The sequence below is a fragment of the Pollicipes pollicipes genome, unplaced genomic scaffold (genome assembly GCF_011947565.3).
Source record: "Pollicipes pollicipes isolate AB1234 unplaced genomic scaffold, Ppol_2.1 Scaffold_3087;HRSCAF=3621_pilon_pilon_pilon, whole genome shotgun sequence".
In the NCBI taxonomy this organism is placed as follows: domain Eukaryota; kingdom Metazoa; phylum Arthropoda; class Thecostraca; order Pollicipedomorpha; family Pollicipedidae; genus Pollicipes; species Pollicipes pollicipes.
In genome coordinates this window covers 6523355-6546644 of record NW_023596225.1, presented here as the reverse complement: position 1 = coordinate 6546644, position 23290 = coordinate 6523355, and the positions used below count along the sequence as shown (strand labels likewise).

Genomic DNA, 23290 nt, shown 5'->3' with positions numbered 1-23290 from the left:
AAAGGTCCGTCAAGGAAAAATGCAGCCTACCTTACCAACTGAGTGGCACCCACCTCATTTTGTAGGATCGCAAAAGAAAAAGGCTCTACCAGATGCTTGCACGCTCTCTGGCCACGCCGGGATGCCCTCTTAAAAACCTTGCCCTGGAGCTCGTTAGGCGAGCATCTCGGCTTCGCGGGCCAGCCTGGTCGCACGGCTGACCGCATAGCGCGATAGCCGCACACCTGGTACGCTGGCGGCCGCGGCGCGGGCTGGCGGAATACGAGCACGCAGGACGTGGTGAGCTGCGAATGCGTGGTGGTAGCACGCACGAGCACACGCAGCGTCCAGGCCACGTTTCGGGCGAAGGTTTACAAAAGCCGACTGATCCGCCACGTTGCTTAGGAAATCATATGCCACGCATGTCATGGGTTTTCGGTGCGTTTGTGTGTGTGCGTGGTTTTTTTGGTATTGAAACGCATGCGACATCGACACACTGTAAACCCCAATTATCTTCATAATCTTTTGTTTGCATTTGTTCGAGCACTTCACTATCGCGTATTACTAATACAGGTTCTGTAGCTTGTGCAGTTTAGCACTAATTTTGGGTCATTGCCATGCCCTGTGCTAACCTCGAATGACGTTGTCCTAATTACCTTACTACTCTCGGGTTACGTTCGACGTGTATGAGTAAGCCCAGACGACGATTGCTATCATTGAGCACGATCATCGAAGCTATCTAAACCCTCACGTGATAATTACGTCAGATGGTATCGATGAACTGAACCATAGAAGTTTCCAACGATATTTCAAGCTGGCTACAAGCGACAATTTTCACACCAACTCGGTGAAACGTTTTGAATCAGCTTTCTGACACGCGTATGGCTAATTGCGCGGCACATTACGGCTCTCCGAGCCACGAGGCATGTGCACAAACACTAACACGGTCGTCAGCCTTTGTTTACCCTGGCTTCAAACCAAGCGAAGTGCGAGTAGCCTCACAGCATACACTCGGGGTGCGGCAGCGGGATTAGTGGAGCCGAGGACGGCAACTGGGAGCTGGAGAGCGAAAACGCCTGAGGCTGACGGCAGGATACGCCAACATCCGGTGACAGCGCCGGGCCCAGCGCTGGGGCGGGACACCGGGATCCCTGTGCGGCGCTGAGGAATCCCGCACCGAGCGTGTGCGGCGCAGTGACCGCGTCACCTGTCTCCACTGGCCGATTCCTCCTCCGGGAGCCTACAACAGCAAGCTGGGGACAGGACGCGCTCATCTCGGGAAGTCACGGTCGCCCGATGCGGACAGGGCGAGGTAGAGGAAGGGCACCGGCCGGACCCGTCCCACCATCAGCGCCCTTTCACAGCGCGCCGCTCGCTGACCGATCGCGCCCCGGTGAGTACTCGTTAGCCGTATCAGAGCTCCCCGCGCATCGGTGGTCACGGGCGGCCGGCGCGCGCCCGCCGAGAGGCCGGCCGGGGAAAGCGGTGGCCGCCGGCTCTGCAGCAGCCTCTCTGGGTCAGGCCGCCGCCCGACGTCACAGGTCAACGCTCGGCGCGTCTCGTTAGTCGCCGCCGCCGCACCAGCTGCACGCCGAATCGCGGATTCTGGCCGACGGCCGGGAAAGCGGGCCCGAAGGTCAACAGCGGACGGCCGATCGGCCGGCGTCGGCGGGATTTCGCCGGGGTGTGCGCGCACGCCGACCGCCCAGCCAGCTGACCCAGATGTCGGCGCGTCGAGCGGCGGGCTGCGTGGGCAAGGGTGCTGGTGACCTCGGAGTGCGACGCCCGGACCCCTCATCTGCATGCCAGACATGACGGACGCCGGCCGTCGGCAGACGCGCAACACACGCGTTCGCGGCTGAGAATGCATATGCATGAACGGAAAGGCGAATGGCGACCTCGCTTATGAGTCGACATCAGCATGTGGACAAAGCCTTCATAGAGGAGGGTCTGATCGAGGGAAACGGTCTCAGGCACGAAACAACGGTCGTTTCACGCCCTACGGACTCCTCCTCAGGAGACCCCAAGGCTTCTTGGCTTTCATATTCCTGATGCTCCAGACGAGAGAATCGGGACAACAAATAGGCATTGTTTAAAGGCATGAAACTTATCTCACAACAACCAGCGATCTCCTTGCTCGTGTTTATCGCTCAGGGCGCAGAGAACCTTCCAGTCGAGGCTGTTGTTCATTATCAGCATAATCATTTTGAACAGATACGTCCATCATCTGCTATTGGTATACGGAACCAATCAGAAAGGGAAGGGCTCTCGTTATCAGTGAGCCATGTAATGGACATGACAATCAAATTTGCCTCGCTTAGGCCTCTCTCGTTCTTATTGAATAAAGTATGGCCGTGCACGACGGCCTGCACAAACAGTTACATTCTTCTAGCCATCATTTTCAGGCAATGGCAAGTTCGTGCTTTACCTACATTGCCCTTCTAAACGCTTCCTGTTTGCACGACATGCGAGAGCATTTATTGTTCCGGTACTGTGTTTGCATATATCGCAGCGACAACATGACGCTATATTGCATTGCGCAGTATTCTCAGTCAAACAACACACAAAGCGTGCTGTTACTTTGCTGAACACACTTGTTCCCACATGCCAAAGACTTTTCGCATTTGCGAGCACAGATTGCCCCCACCTTCCAGGCGCTTGCGTAAAGACAGGTGGTTGCCCGTTTTGGTAGTTTTTCAAGGTTAAGCGTTTTGAGATATCCTTTGAAGGATTCAGCAGAACCAATTGTTTCCGTAGTTGTGCACAAGATCCGGTAAATGGGCAGAGGTCAACTAATAAGGACTTAAAAAAACATACTCACAGGAACTAATCCTTCTCAGACTACTGGGCATACATGGCAACATATTGTTTCTACAATCTTTTCCAGATAATGATCAAGTGAAGTCCAGTCTGGAAACAGAACCAAGGCTCGAGCGTTAATGCTTCCAGGTACCTCTCAATAAACGGACTGGAACAGACAGGCAAACAAAACAACAGCCAATCACCCCACAAATCGCATGACTACCGAGAAGACAGCATAATACGAAGTCCCCGAGCTATCAATGGAGGCGCACATCTGTCTTAAACCCACCATAACGTATGCGCGAACGCTGGGCAAACAGCTGTCGCCTCCGAAGGGCCGCCGCACAAACAGAAAGCGTCACTTTTTCACGCTGAATACTTCCGGTGGGCCGATCTCTCCCGGCCGCCGGCTGGCCGGCCATGGGTAATGCGCCGAGCGCTGCCGGCGGTGCGGCCGCACTTTCTCGAGAGCGGGGTGCGCCCCCCACCGCGCGTGGCCGGACCACACGGCGCTGTCCAGCCACTGGCCGCAATCTGCATTTATTAGCAGGTGAGCGGAGAGGCCAGACGGCCGGTGTGGCCGGCGGCCGCCCGCGCCAGGGCCGCCCCGGTTATTTCCGTCCGGTCGCGTGGCGTGCGTGAAGGTGCCGCCCAGCGATGTTTGCAAGCGGATGGGCGTGACGCTGTGTTTTGCGGTTCCCCGCCTGGCCGGCGCCACGTTTGCGGATGCGGGCTGGCCGATGTCGGATCTGAGATGCGGCCATAGAGCTGCATGTCGACCGCGCTGAGTTTCAGTCGTTGACACCGCGATTTGTCGTGGCCCAGGGCATGTCCAACTCCATGACAGACGTGAAATCCAGATAGTGCTTCTAATAAAAGCCTCCCAGAAATATCCGCACGACTCGCTCTCATCACGGCGTGGGGAAATCTCACGGGGGCTATCATCACGTGAGACTGGCGGCGGAGCAGCTCGGGCGCGGCTTCTACCGCGACTCCGGCGCGGCTCCGGTCACGGCCACTGCGAGCCGCCACTCGCGACCGGCTGTCTGTCACGGCCGAGCGGCGGCACTGCGGCGGCCCGTGACCCGACGTCGGGCTGGCCGGTTCGGCCGGTCGGGTCTGGTTCGTTCCGGTCAGGTCTGGGCAAGGGAGGGCGCGTCTCGGCCACCGCACACTGATCACGGTCCGGACAACGCTGATAACATTGTCTGTGGCGTGCTTCGACACACGCCGCGGGTTGTCATAACTAGAACCCGACATCGATAGCATCCACCAACCGTAACTGTTCGGGATGCATTATTGATGGATTTATTGCTGATGTTCCGTGATGCGTCGCCGGCAGAGTTAATTTGCGACCACGATCTGGGTACGGAACGGCTTAAGCAACAGAATTGCCCACTTATCCACAACGCGGACTCCAGATGCTAGGTTATGATGGTGGTTCGGGGCTCCAGCTGTTTTGTTGTTCACTGGCCTTCCCATACAAATGACCAACAACGGTTAAACGTCTGGCCAGTCGCGCACAAGAACTGAAGGTCATCCAGCGTCGGAACTGTTCCAAGAGAAGTGAAAACATCTTATTAGATGTAAATATCACGCATGTACGTTGCAACATCACACAAAGGGCGCAAGTGGGAATTCCAAGTATGCGCCTGGTCGCGAGCGCAGTTCGGCAAGCCAGCTACCCTAGGTCACCGTATGCGCGTATCCTCTCGATTTTAAGGTAAGAAATAGGGACACTTTTGGGATTTCACAATGTGGGGAGGGACAACTTCAACGCTTCAGTGAAAATCAAGGTTGGCACGCCGCAGTCGCGCATCACATGCGCATCCAAAGTGACAACTTCCCGGAGTGTTCCCCAGGCATGGCATCTGTTGTATCTGTCATGACAGCCGTCACAACATCTATCAAACTTTTGTCATCACGTCTGTCGCGAGGAAACCGCGACAGACCATGACACATGGAGATTATTGTTGAATGAACGGTATTCAAAAGATAAAAGGTCGTGTTAAGCGCGTAGCTGACAAAGCAGCAGAAGTGATGGAATTTGTCATCTCTGAAAATGACGTATTTTCTGCAAGATGTTTTGTTCTAAGCCTCTCCTGATCGGGGTCAGGTCCCACACCGTGGATCACCCCCCCCCCCCCCAGTTGAATTATGAGGTTTTTAAAGCCCAAACAGCGCCCAACATCGCTCTGAGGGATACTCGCTAATTTTAGGGACCCTTGTCGTTCTTTATTACACAAGCCAGAGTACAGGCTGGCTAGTGAAACCCTGAGGAGACTGTGCGCCGTCCTAGAGTCACTTAACTTGGAGCCTGGTAACGGGAGTGGGGGAGGGGGAGCGATCTCTGAAGTCCAAACACCAGGTCCCTCCCCGTCGCTAATCTGCGAGTCCGGACAGCCGGGAGGAGAAGCGGCCGTCGCGGTCCGCTTGCCGCGCAGTTGGAGAGCAGCAGGGCCAGCCGGCCGACCAAGGTTGTAAACAGACCGCATTCTCCTCATCAGCGAGCGCGCCCGTCCGTCCGCTCGCGGCAGGAAACGAAAGCGGAGCGGATCCAGCGCAAACGGCCCGATCAGGCTCAAAATCAATCGGCTGACTGGCCTTCTGCGCACCGGATGCAGCGCGTTGAACCGGCGTTCGACGTCGTTACAGCGTGCGCTGAGTTAGTCGGTTTATCCGCTCTTACTGACAACCCCGTGATGAGTAGCATTGCGTATGTGCGAGGGTGATGGGGCTATTCTATGAATGCTTCGTTCCGCGCAATGCAAAGAATCTTCGATGCTCGGCACGAGCGGTGGAAAACGCTGCGCAAGCCAAATGTAGAAGTTTAAGGTTGTTTAGCATTGCGCTACGTCTTCTTATGCCAAGCAAATGTCTGCAGTGCCAGATTGGATCGTGAAGTGTCCGTCATGGCTCCAAGGACGACCTCTGTTCACCAATCTTCACAACACCAGCAACCATCGCTACCAGGATGTGAGTGCTGTGGCAGTCAAGACTTCAACTAAGCTTGCAGACGAAAACCGAAATAACTGATCAAACTTTTCTGTTAAGCTCGTAACGTGTAATCCTAGGATGTTTCTTGGGTCGAAATCCTCACAAGCTAATCCTGGTGTGAACAGTGTGCTGAGGCTGCGCCGTGGTTTGAGTCGGGCGGCCGTTTTGCTGACGTCCCCGGACGGCCGAGTTCAGATCGGTATCATGTGCCGACACCGCACGACGTCGGCCTCCGATCGCCGTGCGACGTCCACGTACAGCCCCCGGACGGCCGAGTTCAGATCGGTATCATGTGCCGACACCGCACGACGCCGGCCTCCGATCGCCGTGCGACGTCCATGTACAGGCAAAAGTGCATTGTGCGACTCACGAGCGGGGAGCGAGCTGTGGGAACCTGCTACGCGTCTGGACGAACTTTTGACGGTGAGATGCCTTGGCGCTCTCGTTTTCAGATCTGATGTGACCCTGGGAAAGTTATTGCCGTCGACGGCTGGGAAAAGCAATGGATCATACGGATGTAGGCGCCCGATCTTCATCTTTTCTTGATAAAAGGCAGGTGCCGATTGTCCGTAAACACAGACTCTCACATACAGCCCGGGCTACCCGGGCTAAGTGCAGCCCGGATTTTCGAGTCGGTGACCGACAGAGTGAAAAATGTTTCCGGACGCGACGAACACCGAAACACTCATACAGTGTCATTCCCTGGTCACACGCAGAGTAAAACGGGTAAGGACACGACTGACATACCACTAACGACAGGATAACGCAGAGCCGCCCGACACCGACAGCCATCGGAACCGGACCCGTCACCTCGAGACCGGACGCCCCCTGTGACCTCTGAAGGACGGCGCTTGACCCCACACCGAGGGCAGTCCGCCTCGCGGGCCGGCTGCTTACCGGCGCCGGTCAGCTCTGATCGATGGCCGACCTATGCAAAATATCGATTTCACCGACCCTGCCCGCGCGCTCGAGGAAAGTTAAATGAGGATTGTATTCATGGCCGCGAGTGCGCGCACACCAGATGTGCCCCGTGGCGGCGGCAGCTTCGGTCATCAGCGGAAGGCGGCGCTTCAGAAGTGGCCCGGCACGGAGGCAGATTACCCGGCTGGGCGACTGCGAAGGCCATGTGGGTTTCTGCCGGCCGTTAGTGTATGGGCTGTGTGCCACAATATCACTCAACGCTGTCTGTGCCCGCCACTCTCCTCCACACGGCCAAGAGTCGAGCACATTCCACCCCCAGATAGAGTCTTGCTAATGGGTGACGAGAGGGAGCGCGTGCCTTTCGGTCAGTGGAGTAAAGGTGATTTATGGTTCATGCCGCCAGACGGCCCACCCCCGCAGAGGCACGGCCGGCACGTACCACCGCGTCCGGCGTCCGGACCAGTCTTCCAACGAGCGCGGCTGTCAGTCTGCTGAGCTCACCTGGGTGACCCCATTCTGACGAGGCTGCTGGCGCGAAGCGTATTGTTTGAATACAACAGCCTTGAGGACACAGGCCGCACGGGCAGTGAACGCTGGCTTCGACAAAGCGTATCTAGAGCGGCAAGCAGCCTGGCTTGCGTATAAAAATGGCATTCTCGCCAATCTTGTAGACAAGAGTGGAATGTCAAGCCAGCTTAGGTCAATACGTGCGAAGAAAGCTGTTGAAACACTTGACCGGCGGAAAGAGATTGCGGAAGAAGGCACCTCAACCGTAGCGAGCACAATGCAGGCTAATTAATTGATAGTCAAGGGTAGTTACTAACTTAAGACGTTATTAACGCCAACGCTTTAAAATCACAATAACGAGATCGTTGGTCTACTTATTAAAGGCTGGGCAGTGTCGCGCAGCAATACTGGCATTGTCATTAAAATGCAGCTAGGGTAACCATCAAACCTCGGACCTGCAGTCACTGTTGTTTAACGAATACATCTTGTTATCGTCCTACGCCGTGAAATGTTCTCTTATTGCATTATGTGCAGACAGCGGTTTATGACCAAACTCGGTTGCCCTCAATATACATGTCCTTTACAAAGAATAAAACTTGATATGGCGTATTGCGTCTCCTCTGTAGTTGTTTTTAACTCCAGTTAGTCACACCTTTTAGAAGAGGAGATCCTATTTCCTGCCGAACGCTTCACAAGTATGTCAGGAAATGACGTATGAAGGAATGGAGAGAGAGAGAGAGAGAGAGAGAGAGAGAGAGAGAGAGAGGAGAAGAGAGAGAGAGAGAGAGAGAGAGAGAGAGAGAGAGAGAGAGAGAGAGAGAGAGAGAGAGAGAGAGAGAGAGAGGAGAGAGAGAGAGAGAGAAGAGAGAGAGAGAGAGAGAGAGAGAGAGAGAGAGAGAGAGAGAGAGAGAGAAGAGAGAGAGAGAGAGAGGAGAGAGAGAGAGAGAGAGAGAGAGAGAGAGAGAGAGAGAGAGAGAGAGAGAGAGAGAGAAGAGAGAGAGAGAGAGAGAGAGAGAGAGAGAGAGAGAGAGGAGAGAGAGAGAGAGAGAGAGAGAGAGAGAGAGAGAGAGAGAGAGAGAGAGAGAGAGAGAGAGAGAGAGAAGAGAGAGAGAGAGAGAGAGAGAGAGAGAGAGAGAGAGGAGAGAGACGAGGAGAGAGAGAGAGAGAGAGAGAGAGAGGATGAGAGAGAGAGAGAGAGAGAGAGAGAGAGAGCGAGAGGAGAGAGGAGAGAGAGAGAGAGAGAGGAGAGAGAGAGAGAGAGAGAGAGAGAGAGAGAGAGAGAGAGAGAGAGAGAGAGAGAGAGAGAGAGAGAGAGAGAGAGAGAGGAGAGGGGAGGAGAAGAGAGAGAGAGAAGAGAGAGAGAGAGAGAGAGAGGAGAGAGAGAGGAGAGAGAGAGAGAGAGAGAGAGAGAGAGAGAGAGAGAGAGAGAGAGAGAGAGAGAGAGAGAGAGAGAGAGAGATAGAAGAGAGAGAGAGAGAGAGAGAGAGAGAGAGAGAGAGAGAGAGAGAGAGAGAGAAAGACAGAGGGCTACAGAGACGGAGCCGAGCGGCGCTGCCACTGACCTGATCTGTAGAGGAAGTTGTAGCGGGCAGACTTGCTGACGTAGGGCGAGTTCCCCGAGGTCATGATGGCCGAGTCGGAGTCGGAGTGGTAGCCGGATATGTCACTGCCGTCGCTCTCCTCCTGGTCCCCCGACACTTCCCGCATCAGCTTCAGCACCTGCAGAGCGGGGACATTGGTCAGTGGTTAGCCAGAGAGTATACAGCCGCATGGACCCCGTGCTGCGCTGGCCCCAGGTCAAGCCAAGTCAAACGGAAAGGCTCTTACCAGCTTGGTCTCATCGCTGAGCATGTAATGTGATGTCAACTGAAGCGGAGCAAAAATTATTTTTATAACGCAAGAGGCATGACATTGTTCGAGTGATGCTCGCCGTGTTTCTGCCATCGGCACAGCATTGCGCGCCATTGTGCATTGTGGTATTGCTGCGCCGCCAATCTGCTGAATGCTGCGTCAGAGCGAACACCAGAAGGTCAACGTCATCCATGGCTGGCCAAACCGACCAAGCGTGAGGAAGCGTGCCCAGCCATGCGCCACGCCCCACGTGGTGCGAGCCCCGCCGCGGTAAAACAGAGTAAAGTCTGCCTTTATGGCCCGTGGTCTTGTCCGTGTTCGAAGGGCGAGACCGAGACCGGCCGCGTCGCAGGCGGTCTGGCTGGAGCTCGGGCGCGCAGCTGCGCTACGTTCTGTGTGCCGCGGATCGGCCGTGCCCGGCTGTGATGCTGGCTGTTGGGGCTGAACGGGCTGTTCAGCGGCCACTGGCCAGATCAGCCCCAACAGGCAGCCAGTCAGCCGTGCGGCAGACCAGTTCGCGGGAGCTCCGCCGCAAACCAGGACTGCCATCGGGATACGAGAGTCGAAGCTAGTGGATGAAAGGGAGGCGGCCGTTAAGCGCAGTTCTGCTGTAGACGCTTTTGCTGACTGCGAGGGCGTCAAAGTGCCGGTGTTGCGTCCGTGGGGAGCACCACCGTGACTTTATGAATTAAATATCGCCAATGAACATCCTGCAGTTCTAAAGCATTTCTGTGGTCGCCAAAAGCGCGTTTTCACTTTCTCCAGTAGTAGATTTGTGAGATTAAATGAATCCAGCGCTATAAGGAAGCGAAATGGTAATTAACTGTCGGATTAGCTCTCGGATTAAGCAATACCGCTTCTAGTCGCCTGCTAGTAATTTAGTAATCGCATGGAATTAGACTTTCCCAAGAGTAAATGCCCCCGACTCCATTCGTGGCCTTTGTAATGGGAGTCCTGACAATGTTCCCTTCACACGAGCAAATTCCCACGGCGGAAATGAGCCATTTCCTCAGCGTTAATGTCACGATCAGCTACGGCTCAGACGGCGGGGCCTTCGGGCGTCTCGCAGACGATCGGGGCGGGGCAGCATGCCGGACAGTCTGGTCTGACGGGCAGTCCAGACAGCTCAATCAGTCAGACAGCCCAGTCTGACAGGCGATCCAGACAGTCAAGCGGTCCGGACTGATAGACAGCCGGAGTAACAGACAGTTCATATAGTCAGACTGTCCGGACTGACAGGCGATCCAGACAGTCAAGCGGTCCGGAGCAATAGACAGCAAGACAGCCTGGAAGTTCAGACAGCCAGACAGTCCAGTCGCTGGCCGTGGCGGGATGGTCTGTTGACTGGCAGATCGTGTGTCATACCCAATGGTAGAGCGTTCAGCCCGCCACCGGCTTGGACAGCCTTGACTGCCGGTTTTTAATGTCGTGCTGTGCGTTAGTTGCCCGCAAGTTGTTTCTACATTTATTCTTTCCACAAAATTAGAATTCATTTGTGGCCATTATGAAGATGCACTCGCCACGATTTGCAATTTTCCAGTATTCCTATAGCAAGCGATGTGAGAATGCTAGCAGGTGCTGCGATTACAAAGGTGGTTCTACTGAATGCCTGATATTTGTCTCAAACGGTTACATCAAATGAGGACAACAGGGCTTCAAATTAAACGGTGTATTAGTGACGTTGATACGTCGGGTGGCAAATGAGGAAGGTAAGCTGACTAAAAAGATCAGTCTAATTGATATTTAACCTAGTCTGAGTAATCATCTAGGAGAAAGGGTAAAATACACCCTTGCCATTCAGAGTGATGTTGCTGTCTGGTAAAAAACTTTGATGGGTTCCATGGCGTTCTGAACTGGCTTATACCACTTTAAACCACATTACACCACCCTCAGAGTCTGTTTTTACTTTATCTTGTCACGCCGTATAACGGTGTTGTGCCAAAGGTATGCAACCTACTACATCAGGTACCCTTATATTTCGTTAGCGCCATCGCGTACTCATTGTACTGGACAGCAGGATGGGGTCATTTGATAATGTTTAAATATGGCCGAGACATCCTTTTGATCAATGGATGGTGGAAATTGCCGTATGGTGAGTCAGGTAAAGGCTTTACTATTGCTCCTCGAAATTGACACGCATATAACGCGTTGCCACCAAGCGATGATCCAGTGTGCCTTATCGCCACACCGGCGTCAGTCTGTGGCCGATCTCACCAGCGCATATTGATTTATCGAGCGGTGCGGCTGCGTGCCGGCCGACCCTTTCCCAGTAACAACGGCCGCGCTCCTCGCCGCCGCCGGCGTCCAGTTCCTCTCCCCCGTCGCTGCCCGCGTCGCCGGCCGGCCGCAGAGCCGCTCAATTGGCTGACCCCGCTGACCCGCGGCGGGCGATCAGAGCGCGCGGGCCGCGCCGCAGCGCGTGACGCCGCAGCCGAGGGCCGACCCGGGCCACGCCCCCTAACGACTTGATGACACCGCGCCGACGCGGCGTCGCGTGTCGAGGCGAAATGATTACGGGCGAACTGGAGGGAGGCGACACCGCGCTAATGTCCCGGACACTAGCACGAAGGGTGACGCCCGTGCGCCTGATGACGATTTAACACGATCGTTCATGCGGTTCAAGTGGGGTGAACGATCATGGCCCACATACATTGTAGTCGTTCTCAATGTCTACGTTGTAGAATAACAGTTTACCACGGATGTGTCAACGAACACTGAAGGGCATCGCGGAAGGACAACATTTTGCCCAGCTGCCAGTTGTCGCTCGTTCGTGTAAACCCCGTCCCAGGTTAGCAAACCTGCGAACAATGCAGATCCTTCTTCGTTGACGCCCTTTGGTGAGATTCATTTCAGCTGTTTTTTCCGACCCTCGGATTCATTTCAGCTGTTTTTTTCCGACCCTCGGGGACACAGCATTCCCATTTACGTTAGCACTATCAGTCAGGAAAAGGGACCAGGAGATGCGTAGCACCTTTGCATAGCCCTTTTCTTTGTTAAAGTTATAAAAGGAAATAATGTTTTGCATCGATAGCTTAGGCAGCAAGCTCCTAGCCTACCATGGCTTGCTCTTGAGACAGTGAACAATCACTCCAGTTGGGCAATTCTGGTTCAACGGAGCATAGCTTGTCTTGATCTGTCACCCAAATAGAGCTAATGCCTGTATTGTGCAATGTCATGACAGATATCCAAAACTAGGTCTGTCACGCTGTTGACCGTACGTCCTACCAACAGATGACCAACTGAGCTACGCTGACTGAGCTTAAGCATTTGTTTGCTACTCCTTTGCATCCGCGCTGATTTCGCATTCGAAAATTTTGTCTCAACCCATCCAACTTGAATACTGCTACACATCACGGGAATGCTGGACTCAGAGGATTGCGTCAAATTCAACCAAATAGACATGGTTTACACAACTAGCAAGACAGCTAAGCTGTGGCTGAGAATGGAAAAAGGCGTCCAGAAGTAGGCAGTTTTAGCTTAGAGTGTGCTTTACAATCTCACACTTTCATCACATCGCGAAGCAATGGTTGCTTGGGATTTTGCAGAACACGGGTTGGGCAACTCTGATCGTGCTAACGCAGATACAAAAGGATGCGTCCGTAATGTCTACCGCCGCGCAGTGTAAGAAGCATTCCCCGTGTGGAGATAATGCAGAGCTTGGCTCTTGAGGCACGCTTGCCTGTATAGCTTAATGAGCTCACTTTAACGCATAGCATAGGAAGTCGCACACACGACGATGAAGTGCTGTTATCATGAGCTTCCACGGGTGGCGGAGCTCACGAAGGCACGTCTCTTGGAGAACACCCACCCATAACTAATGCCCAACATCGCATTTCCTCGCAGCATTTTCGACCGGCGAAGTACACGCACCGTTACAGCCGCGCGCACTCTAATAACAGCAGCGGTCGCAAACCGGCGCGCCGGCCTCCGATGGGCACGAACCCGTGCGCCATTTACGCCGGCGCGGCGTTCGCGGCGCGCCGCCGCGGCACCAACGGCGGAGCATCACGGCAGGCACGGCGGGGCGTCACGGGGACCGTGGGAGCGGCGGCGCGCGCCGGGTGCCGGCCGTTTCCGGTGCGGCCGGCGCCGTCGCGGCCTGCCGGCGGCGCCGGCCGCCCGCGGACCGTGCCGCTGGGGCCGGGCCGCCTCGGTTCCCGGCGACCGATGAACGCCCCGGAGACTGTGATACTGGCCACGGCAGTAGCACCGCGCGTGGGAGTGTACGCGTGTGTGCGCGTGGATGACCGCAGAACAAACACTGCGGCGATGCGTCGCCTTTGTCGGCATGTGCGCCGCTGAGCTGGGTGAGACAAATATGCCCTATTTGCTATCAGCTTGTGCACAAGCAACACTGTCGCCCCGTTCTCCTCGAATGCCACTGTCGATCCAATGCATCCATGGAGGCGGGCTGCCGTCTGAGCCGAGCTAGCGTCACACACTGGACCGCGGCATACCTCGCGGCCTCGTGACGGCATGGAGGCGGGCTGCCGTCTGAGCGGAGCTAGCGTCACACACTGTACCGCGGCATACCTCGCGGCCTCGTGACGGCATGGAGGCGGGCTGCCGTCTGAGCGGAGCTAGCGTCACACACTGGACCGCGGCATACCTCGCGGCCTCGTGACGGCATGGAGGCGGGCTGCCGTCTGAGCGGAGCTAGCGTCACACACTGGACCGCGGCATACCTCGCGGCCTCGTGACGGCATGGAGGCGGGCTGCCGTCTGAGCGGAGCTAGCGTCACACACTGGACCGCGGCATACCTCGCGGCCTTGTGACGGCGTGGCAGCCAGCCCAGGATACAGAACGGCCCCGGGAAGAGGACGGCCTCGGATAGAGAACGGCTTCGGGTAGAGGACAGCCCCGGGTGGAGGACGGCCCCGGGTGGAGGACGGCCCCGGACAGAGAACGGCACGGGGCAGAGAAAAGCCCCGGGCAGAGAACGACCCCGGGCAGAGAACGGCCGTGAGCAGAGAACGGCCCTGGACAGAGACCGGCCCCGGGCAGAGACCGGCCCCGGGCAGGGAACGATTCCGAACTGGCCCCGTTCTCAGTTCCGCCAGGGTGATCGCAGATCCCGGCTTATGACCGGGTGCTCCGTGTGACAAGACGCCTTGTCGGGGATAACGCAGGCCGCTTGCCGAATTAACCCAGTTTTTGCCCTCATCTTAATCATAGGGCTTTCAAGTGGTTTGAACGGGTCTGGGGCATTGCCTGGCTCGTACAAAAACTGGCCAGATTGACGTAACTGAATTCCGCTCATGTTTTAATTCAATGTCTTCAGAGCGTTGTATTCAAATATTCGCTTTAAGGCTTTATCACTGATATATTTAGATATAAGTACATCAAAAAGCTATCTCTGCTAATGATGCATGTTAGGTTTTTGTCAGTCGTTGCGCGTGTGATTAAGTTATTTTACTCTTGTTCTGGTGGAGTTAATCACTATGATAAACACTTTTCAGGCCTGAACACAGATGGTAATTTTAATCGAAGCACCAAATCGGCAATTACAGTACCGATCTGAGCCCAAACTGCCAACCACTGGGACAGAAAACCACGATTGACCAAGCTGCGGCCACACAAAGCGGCCCGTCCTGCACGGCGGCTCCGGGTCATGAAGCGCCGCCCTCAGGTCAGGTCGTGCTGCATTTAGGCCTCTGTGATAGGCAAGCCTGTTTTGCGTCGATTATCCTGGAGTGGATTTCATGTTAAGCAACATTTCTATGAATAACATGATCTTGCCAGCTCCGCATTTCAATGCTGCCTGCTCAGGATTGGAGGACAATCGGAACCGGAGTAGCGGGGTTTGACTGAAGTTATCAAAATGCTTGTGAGAGGTGTTTGTTAGATGTTCCCCCATACTAGGCATCATGTTTTCCTCTTAGCCCTATTTTGATGGGTTACTTTATAATAACCTAGCGGTTACATGTGTCACGCAAAATCCGCTTCAGATGAAAAAAAAACACTGCGGATGGGCTTTGATTTTGAGCTCAGACTTGCAATAAGGCATGCTCACATGTAATGCGGAATCATTCAGTACTACGCACTTAATCCGGGGACTGCTGCGCACAATCTCGGGTGTCAGCTCAACAGCACACAAGATCTGGGCCTCCAGTCTTTTCTCCGGTGTGAATGCTCAAGCGACGTGTTTATACCAAACGAAGAAGGTCTAAGTTGACCATGTCTATACATAAACATATCTATATACAACTAAACAATGCAGCAAGTGCGTAGATTTAGCACTTTCAGATAATAACGCCAATATCGGAAGATTCGGTGTCATATAATGATGACGGCGATTATGAGACAAGGTAATTACGAGCGTGATCTCGGAGATCGGCTGCGCCTGATGAGGTCCGATGCGACCGAGCCCACCAATCTTCCCTCACCTCCCACTGGCCGCACCATACCCGCTTCATCAGACACAGGGGGTTATAAAGGTGAGGTGTAATCGGCAGGCACCAATTCGGCTCCGCACCGACCTGATTCATTATCGTGTTCAGGCGGCTAAGAGCCGGCTTGTAAGGTCCGAACTACGCCGACCTCATTCTGGATATGATTTAACGCGGGCGACGCGGCTGAGGTGCAACAGCATGAGGCAGCTCCCTCCCTGAGTTGTAGCAGCCATGAGGCAGCTCCCTCCCTGAGTGTAACGGCATGAGGCAGCTCCCTCCCTGAGTGTAACATCATGAGGCAGCTCCCTCCCTGAGTTGTAACAGCCATAAGGCGGCTCCCTCCCTGAGTGTAACAGCATGAGGCAGCTCCTTCCCTGAGTTGTAGCAGCCATGAGGCAGCTCCCTCCCTGAGTGTAACAGCATGAGGCAGCTCCCTCCCTGAGTTGTAACAGCCATGAGGCAGCTCCCTACCCGAGTGTAACAGCATGAGGCAGCTTCCTCCCTAAGTGTAACAGCATGAGGCAGCTCCCTCCCTGAGTTGTAACAGCCATGAGGCAGTTCCCTCCCTGAGTATAACAGCCACGAGGCACCTCCCACCTATAACTCCCACGGCTCCCGCCTACAAGCGAGGCCGGCTGCCCGCCGAGGGAAGCCGGGCTTCGACCCCGATCAAAGCTAGGTGCTGATGCTGACCGGAGGTAGTTCGCTTGCCTGACTGGAGCCCTGACACTCTTGCCACCGAGTGGAGCGAGTCCCCGTCCCTGAATCGAGCTCGCTGCTGCCCCTGAAAGGAGCAGGCTCCTGCCCCAGAAAACGGAACCGGTCCTGGGCGCCGAATGAATAACGTTCTTACCCTTGAGCGTCGCCAGCACCTGCCCCCGAGTGGAACAGGCCTCCGCCTACGGCCGCGCTTCGCTCCCAGCCTCTGAGCGGGTCCGGTTCCCAAATCTGACCGCGGTCAGTCACTGTTCTTGATCCGGCCAGGCTTCTGCACCCGGCCGTAGCAGGCTTCCGCGCAGGCAGTCCGGGGCACGGGTGAGGGGGCCGGCCGACGGCTCGGAGTCAGGTGTGCAGCACGCATACCTGACCTCGGGTGCAGACAGAGGTGGGCCAATCAATGTAGCTCTGTCACTGGGTCGGCGATTGGTGAGCGAGCCGAATTGACAACTGTGTCCTGCCGTAAGCTGTGCACAGCAGGCAGACACCGTCTGCAGATCAACACCGCCCCGCCTGGGGTGCGTGCATTCCACATGCGGTAGAGAGTGAGGGAGCATGAAGGAGAGAGAGGGTGTTGCGAGCGGGTGAGAGAGACGAGGCGGGAAAGGAGGCAGAGATGCGAGCTGAATTTTAATTAGCCGCGGCGGCCAGGGCCGGACACTGACACAGATTCTCCCACGGAGCTCCGGCAGCTAAAGGAGAACGAGAGAGAAAACCCGCGCGGCTGCGCGCCGGCTCCAGCGGCCGCCTGCCACGCTAGCGCACCAACTACTCGGCCAGACAGCCATTTGGCCGCCGCCGACCGTAATTCAAACGTCATCTGACTGCTTCAGATGGCGGCGAGCAGCTATCACATACCATACATCCTTATAAGGCTGAGGGCCCGAGGCTTGGCACGCCTCAGAAAAGCCGGCGTTTCCATGATACCCGGGTCCCAATTAGACGTATTGACATTCGGAGTTCCTGCGTGGCCGACCTCCTTAAGCTGACGCCCAGGGTCTCTGACCCACTATACACGCATCTTACCACCTGGGAGGTCATTCCATTCATACTGCGTGTGTCCAAAATTCATTACGCTGCGTGAATAAATAGGGAAACGCCCCATTACGATGGTAATACTGGCTATTTACATTCAGGGGACCGACCGATTTGACCCACGCGGCGCCCTTGGCGGCCGCTGATGAAAACAGCCGGCTGCATTGTATGCCGATTGGGGTGGGTGAAATGTGAGGCCTCGTTCAAGGTTTCGTGCCAGTATCGGCACGGATGCTTAAGTAAGCCTGCGAGGCAAAGAGAAGACACGCAGCACCTTAACGAAAGCTCCGGCCCGCGATTCCATTGAGTCCAGTGTGGCAATCAGAATGTTCATTGTACGTTTTCACTGAAATCTTGACCTGCATAGACACAGCCATCGGGCTTGCTGCAAGACGAACCGCATAAGTTTTTGACAGTTTGCTGTTTTCGTTACGTTCTGGCTATACAAAACGGCGCCGAGGGGCCGATGAGACCACAGTAGTTTTTCACTTATCTTCACACGCCAAGGGCTCGGTGATTTGTTGCGCCTGCGCTCCAAAAGCTAGAGTAAGCTTTCTTAGGCTCGATAATTTTTTTACAACAAAGTTGTCATAAACTAGGAAATGTTAAATTCTCCACATCATCCAGGTAAGTAACGGGAACAAGTTTTCGGCACGCGTGTGAGTGGGAATCACGTTTAATGTTAAAACGCTGTTTAATGTGTGGTTACGCCCATATTCATCTTAAAGCTTTATAGTCAGGAAAACCAAAACTAAAGCCAACTAAGTGTCGCACAACTCCGTGAAAGAACTGCAAACCCCTTGCCCTTCCACGGTCCTCGCCCTCCATCCCCCCCCCTACCTCCCACCGCGCCCGCAGCGTGACAGCGGGAGCTCTGCCGTCCGCCGTCGCCGCTGCGTGCTGGCCGTGACGGCGGCCGCTGCCGGCAGCGAGAGGCGGCACCCGATGCGCCGATAGCCCTGTCTCCGGCCGGGGGTGGCCGTGGTGGCCCACATGCCACTGGGTCACCGGCCCGTCTGTCATCGTGAATACAAAGGCGGCGGCACGGCGGGCGGCACCCGGCGCCGCACGGCCGCCACCGCCGCCCGGCCGCCCCCGGCGCCGCCGTCTCAAAGGATGGCGACTCCCGCCGCTGGGCGATCGACGGCGGACAATGTCACGAGCGGAGGAGAGAAAAAAACTTGCGCTCAGAGACGTGACGTCATCTGCTCACTCGATCGGAAGACGCTGCTTCTAAAGTGAACTTCAAGACGAACGCGTGGGAAGTGACGCTGTCACGCATGCATCATGAATGCCACTAAATAAAGTGACGTGTTTGATGACATATATAGAACATACGTCACTCGGAGCTGCTAAGCCTTCACTGTTACCACTTGTGGCAAGAGTACAATTTTTACCCTTAAACCGATAAACCGAGATCATAACGGGCTCGAGCTGTCGGCAGATCCATTGACGAGCCAAAACAAGATGTTCGCGGCGTTCATTCTGGACCTCAATTTGCGCATCACTGTGGTCAAGAATAGTCCGAACTGTAAGACACAGTCAATATGTTCATGCGACAAGAGAAACCCAATGTTGGCAACTTTAATTGATCGCAGTGAAAAGCTAGAGAGTAAATTATTATTATCGAGGAGTCATCGAGCGCTGCATTCCAGCAAGGCGATCAAGCAAGGTGAATGTTCTGCTGCTTGATTTCACTCAGCCTACTTTTACTATAGGTGAGGTTTATGGCATGTAAGGCGGGTCACTTGGCACTTCACAACTTTATTGGCCATTACTGTCCAGTCATTACAGCAAGCTCGTCTGCATTTTGCCTGCGAGTATCAACAACAAATAAGCCTGTTTCAGTGCTTTCATGGTCGCACGATGATGATGTGACGATAATTACACATTTTTGTTCGACAACTAAGATTCGTAGGGCCCCCGACATTCGAAAAGTTTCGTGCAATTCGCAGACAAATTTAACGAGGATGGTATGTAATACAGTCGAAATTGTGGACAATGTACTGCTTCCTAACGTACACAATAACCGTGATCATTTTTTCAAATAGGCAATGCCGACAAAACCGATTAAAGCTGTGGAAAATTGCGGTTTGCGAGTCAACCAAGCCACTCCAAATGAAAATCTACATACGAGACACATGGACAGCTGAAAGCACAAAAACGTGGTGTTCTTCCTACTGACGCAATTGTTCAATAATTTGGCGCAGGACAACGCTTCTCAGTTCCTATTGTCCCGTCGCAGTTAACGTCTAGTTGGCACATCCCCTGCCATCAGACGTCCTATGCCACATGACCATAACCGACAAAACTTCTGCCTGCATTAATTCCATTGACAGCAGGCCACGCTAGCCATCTTGTTTATCCTGAGTCGTAGCACATACAACGTAACTACCTGGCGAATCCACAGCTCAAAGGCGGCTAAATGCATGCTCCGTAAAGTCGGGAAGCTAAGTCGGTACCAGCCATTATCAGTACCGGTGTGACCAAATCCAGTACCAGTCGTCATCAGTACCGGCATGATCAAAGCATCACTTAGGGTAACAATCCGAGACTCCCCGTCACAAGTGGACGTGGCCTGTCCTGCAGCCAGCCGAATCGCGCCGGGGCCCGGCCACTGACAGGAGGTCCCGCTGTCCGCGAGCAAGGCCTCTGCGCTGACCTGCGCCACCGCAGGTCACGTGCCGCCCTGACCTCTGCGACTGCCGGTCACGTGCCGCTCCTCAAGCCCCACCGGATGTGGCGGAATGCGGTCAGAATGTGGTCCACGCGCACGGCGGGATGCGTGGCTGGCGATGTCACGGGGGCGCGCAGCTCAGGTGAAGACAGCTTGACGTGGTGTTATGAAGTTATGACCGTTCCTTGCCATCTTCGGCAAAACGAGCTTTTCCTTTAAAGGATAAACAACTAGAAACAATTCTTACGGGCGGTAAGTACAGTGCCGTCCCTTATCACGGAGGTATGCGGAGGTGGCGAATGAAACGTGGCGTGTTTGGCCGCGGATTTCACACACCCACGGCTCGACTGCATTCCGCACGATTAGAACATAATGCACTGAAACATATCCCTTCCGGGAGCTTTGCCACGCCGGCATACACACACACACACACACACACACACACACACACACACACACACACACACACACACACACACACACACACACACACACACACACACACACACACACACACACATATATATATACATATATATATATATATATATATATATATATATATATATATATATATATATATATATACACGCCCGTACCCCGAGACTGACTAACCTGGTCGATGCCGTGACCGTAGCGCATCAGGATGGGCACAACCACTGAGGCGTCCTTCATGTCCTTCACTTCCTTCTTCAGCTGCGTGAAATGGAAGAGGCAGTCCTTGTCGTGGTCGATGCGGCGCTGCAAGATGCCAAGGAAGATGTCCAGGCTGTGGTTGCCCAGGATCGGCTCCACCACATTCAGGATGGTCTTGTTCTTGATGAGCCTCTCTTGAATCTCCTGCTGAGTGATACTCAGCTGGCGCTGATGCGACACCTGGATCGGCGCCGGGCCGTGGCTGATGCTGCGGCACAGCGTCTGCTTGGACGCCGTCGACAAACTCAGCTCCTCCAGCTTTTCCAGCGCCGCCTTGTACGACGTCACCACCTTCTTGAACTCGAGCTTCAGCGCGTCGTGCAGATTCATCAGCGAGCCGTCGGAGGTGCCCACCATGCCGTGGTGGCCCATGCCCTCCACCGCCTTGTCCAGCGCCTTACGCCGCGACACCAACATCTTCTTGATCTTGGGATCGGTGTGCACGATCACCTTCAGCAGCTTCTTGCAAGAGGCGATGAAGGGGCCGCACAGCTCCCACTTGATGTTGCCCGTCAGACTGTCCTCCTGCTGCGCGAAGAACTTGACCATCTGCATGACCACCGCATCCGGCTTCAGAGTCTTCACCGAGAAGTTGAGCCCGTCAGAGAGGAACACCTTGGCGTAGAGCGCCTCCAGGATCGGCAAGCTGTCCGGCATCGACTCGATGAACACGTCCACCGGCAGATCCGTCAGGATTACCTTGAACGTGCCGTGGCTCAGACGGTTGACGAAGTTGGCCGCCTCCCGGTACTGCTGGTTCTCGTACAGCATCAGGATGCGCTTGACGGCGAACTTGGGGCTGACGTCGGCGATAGTCATGGAGCTGATACGGTTGAGGTCGAGGTAGCTGCTGGGCTCGTCTGGGTCCGGCTGCCACTTGCTCTTGCGCCACTGCAGCCGCTGCACGGGTCGACGGTGAGCCTTCTCCGGGCGGAAGCGCATCTGCTTCTCCACGAGGTGCGGTGGCGGCGCCATCAGCTGTAGCGGCGCGGCCGGCTTGTACGTCCACGTGGACGTCTTCATGGCCGATAGATCCATGGGCAGCGAGGAGCGGCCCTGCAGCGGGTGCTTCCGCACGTGCAGGTCGTGGTAGCGCTCCAGCCGGTCGCCGTTTAGGCTGTGCAAGTTGAACATGTCGCCGGCCTCAGGTCGACGAGGTGGTGCCACTCGCAGCTGACACCTCGACAGTCACGCGTTTCGAGCGTCGCACCGCGCACAACCCTGCGGTCGAGACGCCGACGTCAGTCACCTCGCGACCTCAGCCTAACGTCTCGGGTGCAGTCTCCCGCGGCGCTGCAGGCGGCAGCCGTCCAGGTCCGTCGCAGGAGGCGCGGGCTCCCGCCGGCACGGGCGCGTCAGCCTGTCTGGCCGGGCGGGTGCGGGACGGCGCGGGCGCACGAGCGGCGTGTCAGTGGCCGACCGGGCGCGGGTCCGGCAGCCGACTGGCGGCGCGCCTGAAGTGGGACGACGACGGCCCACGAGGCGCCGCTGAGAGAAACCTGGGCTGCGCTGATGGCATGCACCGGACACGTCGCACCCGGCCAGGGGTTAAGTGGGGAATAATGCGCCCGATTACGGCGTCAGTTAGTGCGTCGCTCCTATTATCACCCTCATTTGTCTTGCACGGCGCCGGCTGGCCGTGAGTGAAGCCGAGATAGATGTTCGAGGAAGGCGCCTGGGCGTGCGTGAGTGGTGTGGGGAGTGAAGGAACGGCCGGTCATCATCGCTTCAGAGCTGTCTATGACCGGGTACTGGTGCCCGCGCTTTGGCCGTTGCGAACATATTGGCCTAGGAGCTTGGGGTACACTATTTTAAAATGTAGAAGCTTCAATACTTACTGTGGCCTTTGAATTTATCTTCTGGCTCTCACAAATCTGGCTAAAAAAGGCCCTTTTAACGTTTCAACAGCACGTGTCGGCGATTTACGGTAGCAACGCTAATTCCATCACTACACAGTCATTCGTCGCTAACGCCGTTTTTTCTTGTTTCAGTTTTTGCTCTATTGATACCAGATTAGATGGCAGATACCTTTTCCATAAGCCCGCCTCGATACACCTTGCTCAGTTTGGGGCCAGTCTTGTCTGACGAGACCCAAGATGATTTATGTTAAGCTATCCTACGTTCAATTCAATGCTTCTTGGCCAATATACCACCATGATATACCTTCGCCCGTTTTGCTTCCTTCGTAGCCCTCTTTGTACGTGTGCTCGTATATTTGTAGAATTCGCATTAAGGGGTCAGTAATCCATCGTCTTTCGCATCAAACTCGATCAAATGATGTTCCATTCAAAGCTTTTCACGGCCGTTGTTAATTATTGCGGTGACGAGAACACTAACAGCTTGCTTTAACCTGAATACCTGAATTAGGGGCGCTGCTAATTGGTAATAATTACATATAGTATTGTTCGAAAGTGGGAACGTCCTCTTCTGTGAGCCACACTTAGCCTAACGAGAAGGCTGTTCCACGAGTCATAAAACCCAGGCGACAACCTTCTGCCTTCGAAGTCATGGCTTTAGAAGGGCATTCCAGGACGACATCCCTCAGGTCGGGACACCAGACATCCAGACAGACATCAGACATCCAGACAGACATCAGACATCGTCGCCAGACCGACTTCACGTGATAATAGTCACACGAAATGAAATGTGACGCATGCTGCTTTGATGAGTAAAACTAACCGGACCTTTTAGTTATGAATACTTTTCTTCCGAACA

The 23290-nt window shown here is 55.0% G+C and overlaps 1 protein-coding gene across 1 annotated transcript in view; it reads right to left on the bottom strand.

Moving 5' to 3' along the window:
• The window catches only part of LOC119089296 (uncharacterized), a 54502-nt gene extending 32543 nt beyond the window's left edge, over nt 1-21959 (bottom strand). The window contains exons 1-2 of the mRNA XM_037211962.1: nt 20495-21959; nt 8769-8925 (exon numbers count right to left, since the gene is read on the bottom strand). Of these exons, the coding sequence (XP_037067857.1) occupies nt 8769-8925; nt 20495-21709 (1372 nt within the window). The 5' untranslated portion in view covers nt 21710-21959. The remainder of the gene's footprint in view (nt 1-8768; nt 8926-20494) is intronic.
• Nucleotides 21960-23290: the final 1331 nt, after the last annotated feature.